The 18,238-nt window shown below is 36.8% G+C and overlaps 2 protein-coding genes across 2 annotated transcripts in view; both read left to right on the top strand.

Annotated features, from left to right (window-relative positions):
* Positions 1-18,238, top strand: part of LOC133517475 (cytoplasmic dynein 2 heavy chain 1) — a 149,635-nt gene that overhangs the window by 51,902 nt on the left and 79,495 nt on the right. The window contains exon 26 of the mRNA XM_061850807.1: positions 17,630-17,843. Within this exon, the coding sequence (XP_061706791.1) occupies positions 17,630-17,843 (214 nt within the window). The remainder of the gene's footprint in view (positions 1-17,629; positions 17,844-18,238) is intronic.
* Positions 5,836-12,757, top strand: LOC133516999 (laminin subunit beta-1). Its single transcript, XM_061850101.1, has one exon. It carries the CDS (start codon positions 5,947-5,949, stop codon positions 11,293-11,295), a length of 5,349 nt encoding a protein of 1,782 aa, XP_061706085.1. The 5' UTR covers positions 5,836-5,946; the 3' UTR covers positions 11,296-12,757.

Below are 18,238 nucleotides of genomic sequence, written 5' to 3'. Positions count from 1 at the left end.
TTTTGTTAAGCTGTTACGAGTACAGAATGGTGGATACTTTTGGAACCTTGTTTGATCCGCTACTTTTGATGCTGACTGTACAGTTATACCTTGTGGTGTCCAATGAACATATTAAAAGTCCTCGGGGGTGGAGGTTTAGCTGAGGGTGTAGAAGGGGGAGGGGGACCATGGGTCCAAAAAATATGAAAAAAATCGTGAAAATAAATATAAGCCGTTTTTTTAATTTTTGCAATCTATTTTGGCGGTAACTACAGAACCTTTCATATGTTATCTGACGATCGGTCTGGCCTTGTGGTTAGAAGCGGTGATAGCGATGGTTCCGGGTTCGAATCCCGGTAAGGGCATTAATTTGTGTGTTGAAAACAGATATCTGTTCCTGAGTCATGGGTGTTTTCTATGTATGTACATATATATAAGTAAGTACGTATGAATATTTTATTAAAAATCCTAGCCCAAATATAAAACCAAATTTTATGCAAAGTACATAGCAGGTTACTATGTCAGTTTATATAGGAAATAAACAATATAAATTAAATTTAATATAAATCACCATTCCATTACAATAAAGTCACAAACATTACATTGACATTAATTATAATTATACCATAACTAAACTAAGCAAAGCCACAAATAAGAACTTAGTCAAACAACTCGTCTCGCGCCCGTCCGGATGCAAAGGTGCGTTGCCACGCTGGATCGCGATAGACAGCCTCTGCATCAGGAAAGACCCGGAACGAGGGTCATGAAATATAAGTACATATTCTTATTAGTACAAATATTATGTAAGTAGGTGCTCCTCGTAATACAATCTAACTTGTTTCTATTCAACTTGACTCTGATAGTGCGAGGTTATCGCCGAAAATGTTGAAACGGATACCATTTGTCTATTAACAATGCTGAATTAGATCTATGTATTTTTCATCACACTTGCTCGAAATAGATCTTATTTCATGCACGTGTACTGAAAAACAAAGGCATGTATTGTTCGCGTAGGAGTTATGGATAGTGAAAAAAGTAGCTTTAACTCCCGAGGAAGTTATAGCTTTATTTTATTGTGTATAACTAATTCATACGAAACAAGTAGGTACAAATGAGTTTTACTTTTAAAATATTGACGTTTATAATTTATTGTTCATTTTAGAAAATATAGTGTTTATTTAATTTAATAGACGGTTAAAATATTTTTAAAGAATTTTTATATCTTGGCTAAATGCCGGATAGGTCTGTGCCTGCGATGCCCCACCCTGTCAAATGACAATATGACGGACGAATGTTTGAAATGTCACCGTATTTAAGAATTATTTCGCTTAAAATTTAGTTTTTTCTTCGCAATTGTGATGAAAAACTCGAGTCTTTAATGCACTCCAGCTTGCATCTAAAGACCGCGTTTGCAAAATTTCACTTACTGTCCTCGTTGCACAATGTACTATAGTGAAAACTATGATTCTGTTGACTTACCACGACTGCCGTACTCATGCATTGAAAGTAAGTTACGCACACGCTAGCGAATACGTCAGTGTCAAACTGGTGGTAGCCGTAATGAGGTTTATAATTTGTTTTAAATACTTAACCATTTTTACGAACGCTACTCCTGCGTGAAATAACATGGTTTATGAGCAACTGAGGTGAAAAAAATATTCGTATTTCTTTTTCGTTTGCTTTAAATAATTCGGTAAATATTCTTGCAAGTTGGCCGTGACATTAAGAACCCCTTACCATAAAACCGCTAACGACAGTGTCCTATTAATCTCAAAATGCCAAAAGGCACGTTTTGTCTCCTAAGTGGTAGTGATAACTTTGTATTAGGCTGGATTACTAAAATTATCTATATTAAACTTCTTATACAATACCAACTAGGCTCTGCTGACTTTACGTTAAGACTCGTAAGCTTAAAAATAGTAAAAACAAAAAATACTTGTTTCTTTTAGTCATTACTCATTATCACAGCGTTTTCGCAATGGTTTTAAGTGCTATAGACGCTAATGGCACTTTTAAGTCCTTTATGCAAATTTCTACCGTTTTGAACATTTGACAGAAAACGAAATGATAGAAAAAAAAATATCCACGGTTGATAATTGCGACCTGTAGAGGAGAATATCCGGACATGCGAATGTAGTTTGCCCAAGTCAACACGGAGGCCTTCGCTAACGCTTCGGTCAGTTAAGTCTATCATCGATCTTACTGGAGAGTAAGATCGATGATATACTTAATTTAACCAAAAATATTTTAAATATGTAGGTATTCATTACAATTTGTGTAAAATAATCATCTCAATTTTGTGTAGCACGAGCACTAATTGCGCTACCTTGTGAAGTGAGAACCCGTATGATCGCTTGCGTGGACCGAACCGGAATGTTCAATGTTTTTTGGTAATGCTTTGTTCCGTCAACGCCTCTATCCAGTTCATTGATCAAGGGTTCCTTTGTTTGCTCCTCAGACCCTCTGTTTTGCTCTCTCTTAGATAATTCTAACAATGGAGTCATCGCGAATCCTCAGAACTGTATTATAGGTACTTATGTCGAGTATAGATCGATTCAAAATGCAATAATTTGGTATGTTGTAAGATCTCTCGCGTTAAACTTATTTTGAAAGTTTCTCGAGGAACGAAAGCAATGCTCTATGCAATTCCTACTACGCGGATTAAATGCACTAACAAATATAGTGCTTTAGTCGCATACAGGTAATTATTTTCTAAGATTTTAAGAAGTCTGTGAAATACCTATCTAGACACTTACCCTTACCTATTCAAATGTTCTCTTATTATTTATCTGGATATTAGGTTTGGACCCGGCCCGAGTGCTTATCGTGGACGGATGTGTAGGGCGGAAGGCCAACGGCTCTGTCCTGTCATTCACTGCCACCCACTTCACTAAATACTGACCAGTAAAAGTCTAACCTCCAACCACGCCAACTACTACGAAACCTCGAGTCAAGTAACTCTAGGGATGGGCTCATTGTCGAGAACAAACTGTGCTGTGAATGGGTAGGCTGCTGACAGTATCACACGAACCGACTGACCAACAGCAACAGAGAGTCCGCCATTTTGTGTGTTCTCATTCCGTTTAACTACTTACCTAATTATTTCATTTCTGTAATTAATTTATCTAATATAAATTATACATTAAATTTGAAAAATAATAACACCGATTAAATAAGTTATTTTTCTAAGGTTCTAGGTTTTGATTTGTATCCCGGTGATAAAAAAGATTACTTACCAAGGTATATCTTTAGTTAGAGACATTAATAATCAATGTAAAATTTAGTACCCATACCCACATAACTAACTATTCATAACTTCGTATGAAATTTGGCAAATCCAGACAAGTGAAGCAGTAAAATTGCATTAAGAATGCCTTCTACTACCATGCAACGAACCTTTTTTTACATAATTAAGATAGAAAGGGACTCCAGTTCTCCATAAAAAAGTAGTCCCCATTTTCTTCTGTAGATATTAACATTACAGAAAGTATGTTTACACAATTTTATGTATATTGTTGATCATAGCTATTGGCCCTTCGTTTAACTTTTTTCGATTTTTTTGATTAAGGAGTATTGTAAGAGTTGGAGCAAAAAAAAATCCATACCATTTTTAAAATGCTAAGAGCATCTCTTATAATAATTTAAAATATGAAAAAATATCAAACGAAGGGGCATAGATGTGGTGGATATGCTTATGCATCAAAATATTTTCAATAATGTTAATTATCTAGACAAGAAAATAAATCGTCGTCCACTTTCGTCTTTACTTACTAGATACTTGTACCTACATTGTGCACGCATGGCTCCTAACAACATTGCCATGAGAGCTCGATCAGGCCAAGTGTGAAATGAAGCGATAAAATACAAAATAAAAGTATTTCTGTTCGAATTGTTATAAGTGCAATAAGGCTTTAAAGCACATTTGATAAAGGATAGACGTCATGACAACGCATATTAAGTAACGCGTGGAGACAAGGAGAGAGCTTGTTGCCATAATAATGACCAAAACAAAAAAGCGCATCCCGAAATGCCGTGTTATTTTTGTTGCTTAGTGCCCGTTTCGGAGAACGGCACGAGCGGGCGCGGGCGGGAGCGGTCGTCGCCTTGCTCAGGGCCGCATTCCGACCGCTATTTTATTCACTGACTTCAAAAAAGGGCGAGAGATCGATTTAGCGGACACATAATTCTGCTTACGTTTCACGTTTCACGATGTACCGGACGTTAAGAACAGTACCTAATAATATGTTTCTTCTTTGTATTTCACATTCTTAACATAAATAAGTAGGGACTATTTTATTTTAATATTTGAACATTTTGTTTTTACTTTAACTTATCTGACAAAATTCTTATCTTTCGTCCATTTTTACCCGACTGAGAGAAGGGTTATGATTTTTTACAGTCTGAGTACGATCCCCAATGCATTGAAGTTGTTCTAGTGAAAAACAGTAGATTGTTAATCAATGGATGAAATAGTGCCTTTCACCTAAGTTAAACACTAAACTTTTTATTTCGAACACGAGGAAAGTAAAATACATATGTATTAAAAAAACATGACTAAGTATAAACTAACATAATATGTACTTCTTGAGGGTACTTTCAATTAACGATTTCAGTAAAAGTATCGTTATGGAATGAAGAGTTAAATATCAGAATGGAAACTGTCCAACAAAACCATTTAACACCAAGTTTTAATTGCTTATAGTAAAAAAAAACTTTAAAAACATACTTGGAATATAAAATGCTCTAGTGCAGAAATGTATCACTTTCTGCACACCTTGTAGAACAACAATGATCCGCTTTCAGAGAATGAGTAATAAATCATATTTTAATATTTGTTGCAAAATTTAAATCAAAATAATCAATTGTAATGTTTAATTTTGTTTATTTTGTTATATACTTAAAATCCAATTGCCTTACATTATTGAAAAAATAGACATCATGTAACAAAACCATAGTCATCATCATCATCATATCAGCCCTTTATCGCCCACTGCTGAGCATAGGCCTCTCTTCCAGTACGCCACTTGTCCCGGTCCTGAGCTAATCTCATCCAGAAGTGACCCGCAATCTTCCGAATGTCGAAATAGTGAACCATATCAACCAACCAACCATAACCATTTTGTTAACCATAGTCAGTTTAAAGATAAGTATGTATTTAATTATTAAGACGACCTACCTGGCATAGCGATTATTAAGACGATCTATCTGGCCTAGTGGGTAGTGACCCTGCCTATGAAGCCGATGGTCCCGGGTTCAAATCCTGGTAAGGGCATTTATTCGTGTGATGAGATGAGGTAAGATTCGGATATTTGTCCCTGAGTCATGGTGTTTTCTATTTACTTAAGTATTTATAAATATTTGTATATTATATATATCGTTGTATAAGTACCCTCAGCACAAGCCTTATTGAGCTTACTGTGGGACTTAGTCAATTTGTGTAATAATGTCCTATAATATTGATATTTATATATGACATGACATGCTGCGCCGACCCCAAATGAATGGGATGAGGGCAAGCGAATGATGATGAATATTGATATTTATATATACATTTTTTGCTAGTGTCCATCCGAAAAAAGTAAAAAAAATACATTAAGATTTGTCAAAAACGGGTTTAACGCTACGCCACTGTTAGAAAGTAAATAGACAGATTCACCAAATTAAATGATATTCATAGGATAGGAGAAAAATATCTTATCCCTTTATAACAAAGCTAACCATAATACCTTTAACATTGTAACATTCGTAACCGTTATATCATATAATATCGAGCACATCACTCACTCATATTTATTTTATAGCATTATTTCGTGAGGCTTTTTGACAAAATCTCTCGCGGAGTAGGTCCCTGTGCAAGTATGGTGTAGCGGTGGGGTGGGCGGGGTGAGGAGTGGCGCGCGGCGCGAGAGTGGCGCGGCGGCCGGCAGTGCAGTGAGCGGCGCGGAGGCCCGCACCTACTCGCCCGCCATGGCTCTGCGCTTGATCGTCGCGTGTGCGCTCGTCGCCACCGGCGGCGCCGTCTATAACCGCGAACGCGACCGTCAGCGTAACGATCCGCGCCTCCTGGATCGCGCATGCGAACTCAGTTCTTGCTACCCCGCCACCGGAAACCTCCTCATCGGCCGCGAAGCCAGCCTCTATGCCTCATCCACGTGCGGCACTTACAACCCTGAACGGTACTGCATTGTTTCACATTTGGAGGACCCAAAAAAGTGCTTCTGGTGCGACTCCAGCAACAATACTATCGGGCGGCCGGACCTTAACCATAGGATAGAGAATATCATCTACAGATATTATCCTGGAACTCGTAGTAAGTCATGGTGGCAATCCGAAAACGGTAAAGAAAATGTTACGATCCAGTTGAACATGGAAGCGGAATTTCATCTAACGCATGTAATAATAACGTTTAAAACGTTTCTCCCTAAGGCTATGTTAGTGGAGAGGTCATCCGACTTTGGAAAAACATGGAGCGTGTATCGTTATTTTGCATACAACTGTGCCGATGCTTTCCCCGGAATTCCAGAGAGGACGCAGCGCTCTTTGACGGAAGTTGTGTGTGAATCTCGTTATTCTACTGTGGAACCGTCAACGGAAGGCGCCCTTATCTTTAGAGTGATACCGCCGAATATTAACATCACCAATCCATATTCTGAGGAGGTCCAAAACTTGTTACGGATGACTAATCTTCGCATCAACTTTACCAAACTACACACCCTCGGAGATGACTTATTGGATAATAGGCTTGAAATTCAGGAAAAGTATTACTATTCGATTTACGAAATGACCGTGCGTGGTTCTTGTTCTTGTTATGGTCATGCGTCTAGATGTTTGCCTTTACCGGGCGTCAACGCAAGGGGCAACATGGTGCATGGTCGCTGCGAGTGTACACATAACACGAATGGACTCAATTGTGAATATTGTGATGATTTTTTCAATGACTTACCGTGGCAACCGGCCGTAGGAAAACAATCTAACCCGTGTAAAAGATGCACTTGTAATAATCACGCTACAAAATGTCATTTTGATGCCGCAGTTTTTAATAAAACCGGGAAAATAAGTGGCGGTGTTTGTGATAATTGCCAGCATAACACTATGGGTATAAATTGTGAACGTTGCTTGCCGAAGTTTTACCAAGATCCCGATTTAGACAAACAAGACCCTGAAGTATGCAAGCCCTGCGACTGTGATCCCCATGGTGTCACAGATGAGGAGATTTTGTGCGATGACGAAACAGATGTCGCCAACAACAAGACCGCCGGCCGTTGTCTATGTAAAGCAAATATGGATGGCGCGAGATGCGACAGGTGCAAAGATGGTTTTTGGAATTTCGATCTTGCTAACCCTGATGGCTGCGAAGAGTGCACATGTGATAGATTAGGAACGATCAACGAACGAGGATGCGACCCTAACACTGGCATGTGCTTCTGCAAACGACATGTCACCGGAAGGAATTGCGATCAGTGTCTTCCAGAGTTTTACGGCTTATCGGACTCCAACGACGGCTGTACGCCTTGTGATTGTGATCCCGGTGGTGCTCTGGATAAAGAATGTGATGTGATAACAGGACAGTGCAAATGTCGCCCGAACGTGATTGGCCGTCGGTGCGACCAACCTTTGCAAAACTTTTTCGTTGGAGCTCTTGACTCAATAGTCATTGAAGCAGAGTCGAGTCAGTGCGATTCACAAATAGACGATAACGCTATACAAAGTCAACTGTGCCATGTCGTTATTAGGGAGAATTATCCAGACGGGAGGAAGAAACCGTGGACTGGGCCTGGTTTCATGAAAATTCCGGAAGGAAGTACATTAGTGTTTGTTGTTAATAACTTGAAAACTAGCATGAACTACAACATTCTGGTAAGATATGAACCTCCGTCTACTAACGTCAATTGGGAAGAAGCTACTATCTTCGTCAAAAGGTTGCAGCCAATAGACCCAGATTCTCCTTGTGCTAATGTTCGTCCTGAAGAAGATACTATTCATACAATTTTACCAGGAAAAGAGCGTAGTGTTTTAATAAAACCCGCAGTTTGCTTAGAAAAAGGTAAAACCACAGAAATTCGTATATATTTAGGACGTCAGAATGGCTATACCTCGAATTCTAGGGCAACTGTACTAATAGATTCCATAGCTCTAGTTCCATCATTTGACGATATACCTTTTCTTAAAAATGGAAGCCATCAACGTGAAGAGTTTGATCGCAATAATTGCGGTGACCCATACTATTATAGTTTACATCGCGAAAACATTTTAGAAATTTGTAAAAAGCATCATATTAGTATAGGTTACATAATAAGAAATGGATCTGAACCATGCCAATGTGACCCAACAGGGTCCAAAAGTCATCAATGTGATCCATATACAGGCGATTGCCAATGTGTTGAAAATATTGTAGGCGCTCGATGTGACCGCTGTGCTCCAGGCACGTATGGTTTTAGCAAATTTGGCTGTAAACGTTGCGATTGTAACAGTATTGGATCTCTTGATAACTTTTGCGACGCTTTAAGTGGACAATGCAAATGTAGGGCTAACACATATGGCCGTGCATGTGATTTGTGCCAACCTGGTTATTTCAATTTCCCCAACTGCCAACAATGTGACTGTAATGGACACGCAGTTGAGTGTGACGACAAAACTGGTGCGTGTTATGAATGTAAGGACTATACCGAAGGCCACCGATGTGAAAGATGCATAGAGGGTTATTATGGAGATCCGCGTCTTGGAATTGATATAGCTTGTCGCCCTTGTCCATGTCCTGGAGTTAAAGGTGATCCTTTTAAGAGTAGTCATGCCGATAGCTGTGGACTAGATCCGGAAACCAAAGACGTCATCTGTGACTGCAAAGAGGGCTATTCTGGACCACTATGCGACGTATGCAATGACAATTACTATGGAGACCCTGTCAAAGGCACGTGTGAAATTTGCGAATGTAATAATAATGTGGACTTAACAAAACCAGGTAATTGTGACCCTGTTTCTGGAAAATGTTTAAAATGCTTACATAACACAGCTGGAGACCATTGCGAAATGTGCCAAGAAGGTTACTATGGTAATGCCTTAGAACAAGCATGCTATAAGTGTAACTGTTCGGTACTCGGTACGAACTTCACCAAAGGCAACTGTGACGGTGTAACTGGACAGTGTCATTGTCATAAAAATGTTATGGGCCTAAATTGCGATGAATGTACAGAAAATCATTGGAGAATTGCTGTAGGTACAGGATGTGACCCTTGCGATTGCGATCCTATCGGTTCAGTTTCGCCTCAGTGTAATCCATTCATAGGAAAATGTCAGTGCAAACCAGGACACGGGGGTAGGCAATGTAACGAATGTCAAGAAAATCATTGGGGTAATCCAAACATTGAATGTCACGAATGTGAATGTGATTTAAGCGGAGCTGTGTCACAACAGTGCATGCGAGATAATGGATCATGTGTCTGTAGGCCCGGTATAGGTGGATACAAATGCGACTTGTGTGCTAGAGGCTATCTTGGACAAGCACCTAACTGTTATCCATGTGGAGAATGTTTCGATAACTGGGATGAAATTATAAGCAACTTACAGATACAAACTGAATACGCTATCGGAAATGCTAGTAAAATAAAAGTTGTAGGGGCAACTGGTGCATATACAAGAGATTTTGAGGAAATGACGAAGAAACTATCTGAAGTAGAGGGCCTTCTCGACAGCTCTAAGCTTGGACAGGCAATAGTTAAAGAGCTTTTATCTAATGTAACGTACTTACAAAACCAACTGGCCGAAGCAGAAAAGAAAGTTCAAGACACTAGGAACAATCTCAACGATATTACATCTAAAATAAATCTAGGTAATGTAACACTTGATGAGCTAAGATTGAGTATTGATAAGTTAAAATCAAAAACTTTAGACTTGAGCAATAATGCTACAAAGTTACAAGAAGCTAATCTGGAAGGTGCCCTTAATTTAACTCGTGAAGCTAAAGAAAGAGCAAACAAAGCCGCTGATGAGGCTGAAAACGTACAAATATTGATTGCCAGCACTGACAGACAAATAAAAAACACAGACCGTCTGCTAGAAATGAAATATGCTAGCTTTAATAGCACACAAGCAGAAAATGACAAAAAACTGTCCGACTTGAAAGAACAACTTAGGTTATTGGATTCGCAGTTTCCGAAACTAAACGAAAAAATGTGTGGGCAAGAGACTGACAGTTGTGATATTTGCGGAGGAGCAGGTTGTGGCAAATGTGGGGGCATATCGTGCGATCAAGGCGCCGTCACGAAAGCAGAACAGGCTTTAGATTTCGCGAACAAAACTGCTCATCGGATCAAAGAGCATGAACTTACGGCTGAAGACTTATTTAGGTCAATAACGCAAGTAAAGCAAGACACTGTAACAGTACGAGCTCGCGCCAAAGATTTATTTGCTAAGGCTGATGAATTTAAATCTTCTGCAGAACGTGTTACTAATGAAAGCCAAGATTTGACAGCGGAATTGAGAGAATTTTTATCGAATACTTCCAATACACCTGCTGATGTGAGAACCTTAGCCGATGATATAATGAAGCTTTCCATTAGTGTAGAACCACAGGAAATAACGGACCTTTCACAGCGGATTAATTCTACGGTGTCACAGCTCACAAATATTGAAAATATAATTACTGAAACGAAACCAGATTTAGAGAGAGCTAAAGCCCTTAATCAAAATGCAACAACAGTGCATAAATCCGCAAATTTAACACTAGAAATGGCAAACAAAGTGTTAAGTGCTTTAGATGAAGCACAAGCTGCTCAAGATGCAGCGGAAGACGCAATCGACAAAGCTAACAGCGATATACAAGCTGCAAAGGCAGATTTAATTCCTATTGCTACAGAAACTGAATTAGCTCAGAAAAAAGCAAATGAAACCAAAAAAGAGGTAGAAGAACTACATAATAGACTTTCTGACTTACAGAAAAATGTTCTTAAAATTGAAAGCGATGCCGATCAAGTAAAACAGGAAGCTAATGACGTCGTTAACGGAGCTGAGGGGGCAGAACTGAAAGCTCGTAATCTCAGACACGAATTTAAAGAAACCAGTGAATCTCTTACAGCAAGCGCAAATCAAACGTCTAAATCGCGAGAGCGAGCGCAAGAGTTATTAGATCGCGCAAATAAGCTAGCTAGTCAAACACAAAACCAACTCCAACTTCTTGCCAACATGGAAGAATTGTATAATGCTAATAACCAAGAGCTTAATACTTTAGAGAAAGAAATAGCTGACCTAAATATAAACATGAACTATTACCTCGCAGAAATTACAAGGAAGTCTGACGCATACAGGTCGTGTACCACATAACTATCTTGATTTAGAAAATTGGAAGAAAGTTAGATTTTCTCATGTTTAATATCTGTTCTAAGAGTGCCATAAAGCTGTATTTGACAGTGTTAGTCATCGTTTAGGAGTGTAGTTAGACTACAATCTTGTCCATATTTTGTTCAAAGTGTGTGCCTAGTTTATGATGAACATACGAGTAATTACGTATTCGGTAACTCAGGGCTATGTGTGATTGTAGTAGGACGAGCCCCGATGCAGTGGAGTTCATCTAGTTATACAAAAATATTTTGTTTTACACATGTAGATCAAACGTGTCAGTAATGGGAACCATAATAGTAATGTTTAATCTAGTTTATTTTGATCATATATAACAATTCCATGAGACTTTTATTGTTGAAAAAACTAACTTTAAAAATCGCTGTCCAAAACATGTTGTCCTCTACTGCAGCACGTCTGCATGCATGGGCTCGAAGAAAAATTACAGTACATTGCCAGAGGTTTGTAGATTTCCTTGGTAAATAGCCCTTTCTACATATGTTATATTCCTACCCAAAAAATTAAAAAAAAACCTTATTTTTTTTTTCTTTCAGTACAAATGGTATTTCTTGTATTTGAATTTAGTTATTGTAGAATATTTCCATATAAAATTAAGCCATTATTATTATCATTAAACATTAGTTATTTTTTTAACAAAACATAATTTTTGCATAAACTGGATAACCTCAAAAAATGAACGAGACGAGAACATATGTATCGGGGCTCGTACTAAAAAAATAGTATACGTATGCATTTATTTTAGAAACAGTGAAGGGCATGTTCAGTATATTTGTGTAAAGTAGCATCTTGAAGTTACCTCAACCGTTTAATTCTACATATTCAAAGGTAAACTCCATTTCATTTTATGTCACTGATTGAACGTTGTTTTTCGAGGAAAGCTTTTGTTTTTTCGATAACTACACATTGATTAGGAAAATGGAGGCTTCTTGTAATTACTATTCCAAAGAAAATATTAAGTTTTCGTAGACCTATTTCTGTTCAAATGTAATTTAGTGTGTACACCTACATTATAACTGTTTATCTTAAATAAGAGTTTCTGTGCCTTACTTAGTTTTAAGTAACTTATAATGATTTACATATTTATGCATTTTGTGCCGTTGCACGATTAGAAATAACTTACAGAATGTGTGAGTCTTGTTAATACATAGTTGTTCGTTGTACCTAATAAATACCTAGTCTGGTAAAACGTTAAATGCAAACAACATAATTTTAACATTCTGTATTTATAAATAATGCATTTCTTATGTGATGTTCCACTCGGAGAAGGCTTTGCAGTGTAGCTATTGTAGCATCTATTACCTATAACGGTATCTTAAGACTAGCAGCCTGATCCTGTTTCTGTTATGTTTTTAACATACCAGGGCACTTATACTTAACTATAAAAATGTATATTGTAAAGTGATGTTAATAAAATATTTTCTAAAAACTGTTGTATCTATTTGACTTAAAGTCTGCTGCCCTGCTCTAGTATAAACGTTGCGATTGGCTTAACGATTGTTGTTTTATAAAATGCCTCGAGTAAAAAATTGTTTCTCTGTATTTTTAGTAGTCCAGGAGGCTTGCCCAGGTAAGAGACTTGAACAATTTTATAAAAAGAGTGCCATCATGCTCGAGTACTTATCGTTACGTAATGTTAGATAAAGGTTTTTTTTTTTTAATTTAGTTTCAGTGGTTTCAGACCAAGGCAAGCCTCCCAGGCTCTTCTTTCGTACTCGTACACCCAAGTCATCCAGTTACTCTCTTGTCAAGTCAATTATATCCTAACGAAAACATTTCATGTAAAAAGATGCAAGTTTCCCGACGCAGTTCTTCTACTACAAAAACAGTTTAGAGATGGACCTAATGTTAAACCAAGTCGATTATTTTAGTCATAATTTGTTATTACCCCATAACAATTAGTTAACTAACAACATGTTATAGTTTGTAGTGACCGACTGACCCTATCAATATTAGATATCTTTGATTTTTAAGCCTATATTAAGTAAACCTAATTCAACATAGCGCTAGACCTAATGATGAGTAAGGCGTCGTGTGCAATTGCCATTTGAATCGATTGCGAAGTCACATATGTATTAAAAATAATAAAGACTCCGCTTTGATGGTAACTATATAGTGCGATTTTTATTCTCAGTTGTTACCACCAAAATATTTAAATTTCATTTCATTTTAAAATATCCAAAATTATAATAATAAATAAATAAAACAAATAAAGGACATTATTACACAAATAATCAAAATAAAAAAAATATAAGCAGTCATTGTAACATATTCTACATCAATACCTAAACTAAGTAACTTGACCCCTTAACGCATGTCATAAAAAATATTTTGTTTAAATTTGAACTTTAATATCTGTCAATAGAGTTAAAAATTATATCTGCCATATATGGTTGCATATGCGGTAAAGAGTTAGTACTTGAATCTTAGGTATTTCGTCTTAGTAGGTCAATGTAGTGTAACTTAGGTGCTTATAGGTCAATGGTATTTTTGTCGGTATTGACTCAATACTGACAAAAATACCATTTTACCGCATATTCCACCTTATATGGCACTTATGATTTTCAACTCTATTGACAGGTATTAAAGTTCAAATTTAAACAAAATATTTTTTATGACTTGCCTTAAGGGGTTAATTTTCCCTCCAATCCCTCCATAACGTTTTTTTACGGAAGTCGTCGAATAGACCCCATTAGGGCCACTATGCACAACTTGATAATAAGAATCTTAATTTCTGTAATAAATCAAATAAATGCAGTGGAATTTAAATATTGTCTATGGTCATGAATCATACAGATTCGTATTCTTAATATCAATTCGTGTGTAATAGGCGTTAACGCGGATATTTTTGGTCCGATAATCGAATAGTTAATGGTTGGTGGCTGAATAGCCACTAGAAAAAAATATATAATTCAGCTGCCTAGGCCTTCAATTTTGTATGAAATTCCTTTACAGTTCTCTCGAGTTACTTCGCCCGAAACGTGATACTTTGAAGCCTCTTATAACGCCCGTAATGACGACATTTCACTGCATATTTGAGAACAAACCTTTTTAAATAGATAAGTTTATCAGAACAAGTATGAAATTATTCTACACAAATCAGTTAAATGACATATCAAAACAATCAAACGCTATTTTTACACACTTAGAGAATCATCTAACGACGTAAAACATTCTCATTTCATAATTATGTAGATATTTTTTATCAGTCAATATTTTAGTGGGACAAATTAGTAGTTACCTACTGAGACAAATCAGTAGTTATCAACAACTCACTTTGGTGGTAACTAGTGGGATTTTTTTAGTAAGCTGTTCCTAGTGGTAAAAGGTGAGTTAGAAGCCTCTGTCATTACCACTGGTAACAACTTGGTGGTATATAGTGGGAATAACCCTTTGCTGACCAGTTGCACACTAATCCACTAGTTCTAAATTTCACGCGGCGAGAAAACAGAACGATGTTGAAAGTTACAATATGTATACTTTGTAGCCGGGTCTGAAACTACCCTTAGCATGTTTACCGCTGCCGTTATTGATATACTTACCGCAATACCAACTGGCGACTGAGGTCACAATGCCATCTCTTTCACTCCTGGTTGGTAGGAAGGTTCACGTTTGTATGGAATAAAATCAAACTAGCTACGACTAGAAGAAGCGGCACTCCTTTATTTTGTTACACTTATTATGTTAATAAAATACGCCAAGTTTTGTAACTTTATCTCAGCTACAAGGGAGTGCTCAACCATTTTTTTTTTTTGATTTTTTATTTAAGTAGTTGTTTTCACATTATTTGAAAATGTGATTATAAATTTTATTAAGTAAAAAAACATTTTTATTTCCATTTTTTATGATTTTATTAGTTGAAATTCAAAAAATAAAACTTTTTGATAAATATATAAAAAAAGAAATAATGATGTTTTTCTATTTAAAAACTTATAAATCACATGTGCACATAGTGTGAAAACAGATACATACTTAAATAAAAATCTAAAACATAAATACTTATTTTTTTGATGTCATAAATCATAAAAAAATTCAAAGTAGTTGAGCGCCTAGCGATTACGGCAGCGGTAAACTTGTATGTACCTTATTGGCATCATAAAAGTTATAATGAGTGTTAGCCGATTATGATTGACTTTAAGTTACTGAACCATTTTGATCTAAGATTATAAAGAATAAACGATAATAAAGCTTCGCACATTTTGATAAGGAGCCAAACGAGCGGTTAAAGAACAACTTTGCCCCATTGTAAAACAAAAAACTTACGAAAATACAAGAACAAACAAATCACAATCAAGCGCTGACGTCACGAGCGCATTCAGTAGCGACAATACTCGAGGGAGCAGCGAATTTCTGCGTGACATGATACCATGCGCTCCAGGCGGCGTAAACAGTGTGCGCGTCCGCGGTCCCGCACCAGGCCGTCAGCATATGGCCAATACTTTTTTGACTACTGTCTCCAAAACGTTGACCATCAACCCAAACAACAGAGCGCAGAGTATGTATGAACCCTGACTGATACCAGATCTCGTGTGATAAGGAGCTGAGATAAGGCTTCCATGAACTCCTTCAGCGTAGCAAAAAAACCAGTTATGGACGTATGTCGAAGAAACTGCCAGTTTACATTTTCAGCCTACATAGAATCAGGGATCGGAACCGGTTTTTTGCAAAAACATCGAAATAACCATATATTTCAGTTTATTTTATACTCTAAATGTAGGACTCAGTTGTGGTTTCAGATAACGACTTCGTATTATTAGATTGCCTAATTAGAAATGAAGTAATTAACAAAGAACGAAAAAATACTGTTTTCGTTCCCATACAAAAAATACCGGTTTCCGATCCCTGCATAGAATGCGATAATTGTGACTGCCCTTCTATCGATTTTGTAGAGGAACATGTGTACATTGGTCTTCTAATTGACTGTAGATTTAATTGGCAACCGCGTAATGAACACGTAAGTAATAAACTTAGATCAGTATTGGGACGTCTAACTATTCTGAAACATAAATTACCGTACAACACCTTGAGAATGTTATACCTCGCTCTGGCTGAATCGGTAATACGATACGGTATCAGCAGCTACGGACGATCGTATAAAACTAATCTTTCTAATATATACAACCTACAGAGAACTATTCTAAAAACAATAGTTCCGAAAAATATAAAAGTAGCATGTAACAATAACTACTCGAACCTCTTTGAACACTGTAAGGTGCTTCCCGTACAAAATATAGTTAAATTGTCCATTCTTAAAGAAATCAAAATCAAAAAGCATTTATTTCGTTAAAATAGTATACAACATAACACATTCATGGTTGGGACTTCCTAGTAAGTATGTATAATACCTGTGACAGGAAGCCCCGCTCTTCTACATTTGTCTAGTACATTTGTACACGGTTAACGACAATAAAGTCTAACATTGTGCAAACGGCTATTATTTTAAGTAAAAGAAAAAAGAAGAGTTCTTAAAGAAGAACACCTACACATAGATAAATTAAATGAATATCACAGAAACAATAGATTAAGAAGTATCCCTAATGCACCTAGATTCATACTACCATCATAATTATAATAATGTCTACGGAACGAGAACTAATAATTTCATACTTACAAAAACAATAAATAGCCTTCCGAAACACATACAAGATTTATACCTATCCAACTCTAAATAAATTAAAAAAGTTAAAAATCATTTAATATCAAATAGTTACGACTATATTTTGTAAACATATATTTGCTTTGTTATATAAATTAGTTTAATAAGTCCGAACCCTTGCTGTAATTAAGCCATTCATGACTTTAGCAGTAAGTAAACATGGAACTCTGCGAATTTTTTAAAATTATTTTGGAACTTTATTAATTAAAAAAAAAATTGTGTTTATAATAGTTTGCCATATTTATTTGCCTACTGTGTAATAATTTACTGCCGGACCGGCCTGGCCTCGTGGGTAATGACCCTGCCTATGAAGCCGATGGTCCCGGGTTCAAATCCTGGTAAGGGCATTTATTCATGTGATGAGCATGGATATTTGTTCCTGAGTCATGGGTGTTTTCTATGTATTTATAAATATTTATATATTATATATAACGTTGTCTAAGTACCCTCGACACAAGCCATATTGAGCTTACTGTGGGACTTAGTCAATGTGTGTAATAATGTCCTATAATATTTATTTATTTATTTATGAATATTTTGCTAATTGTTCTATTATTATAATTAAGTAGGTAGTGACGTAAGTTCTAGCATTAATGATGCGCTAAGCGTATATATTACTCAGCCATTCACGAACGGTCTTTACAGATGGTTATACCTAGAGCCGATCTTGTCCAACGATGAAGGCGAGCTAGGTATAAAGTTCCGGAAGGTCGACCAAGGATTTCGACAGGCCACACGCATTTTCGAGGCGGACCCTAGGCTATCGGTGCTGTTGCAATCGGCCCGTCTGCAATCAATGCTGGATTCCATTTCTGAGCAATTACATGCTTGCCAATCTGCACTCAAACAGTATATGGACGTAAGTATTGTGTTTACTTAGTTTAGGCGAGTCTGCCCCGCACCACTACATAATATGTAAATGTACGAATACTTTTACCGAGTATTTACTTTTTACTTTATTTTCTTTACTTTGGGAATTAACCGGAAGGAAGGCTTTCAAGGGTTGACCTTATTGGCTATGGAACCTTTATAGTTTCGTCACGTCAGTCTGTTCATCCGTTCGTCTCTCTGTCAGTCCGTATGTCATAGCCATTTTAGTCTGAAACTATAAGGAATATTTTAATGACATTTGAAACGTATGTGTAATTGTGTGTGCGTGGCTCGACACACTTGTTTAACAATTTATTATGGTCATAAAACGTGAAATATAAATTACTGTTCATCAGTTATCCTTTCCTTACTTATTTAAAATAA

The sequence above is a fragment of the Cydia pomonella genome, chromosome 4, assembly GCF_033807575.1.
Source record: "Cydia pomonella isolate Wapato2018A chromosome 4, ilCydPomo1, whole genome shotgun sequence".
Classification (NCBI taxonomy): domain Eukaryota; kingdom Metazoa; phylum Arthropoda; class Insecta; order Lepidoptera; family Tortricidae; genus Cydia; species Cydia pomonella.
This window is presented reverse-complemented; position numbering and strand designations above follow the sequence as displayed.

What these genes read in the sequence shown, in the direction of transcription:
- LOC133516999 (XM_061850101.1), top strand. Translation starts at nt 5,947, where the DNA reads ATGGCTCTGCGCTTGATCGTCGCGTGTGCGCTCGTCGCCACCGGCGGC.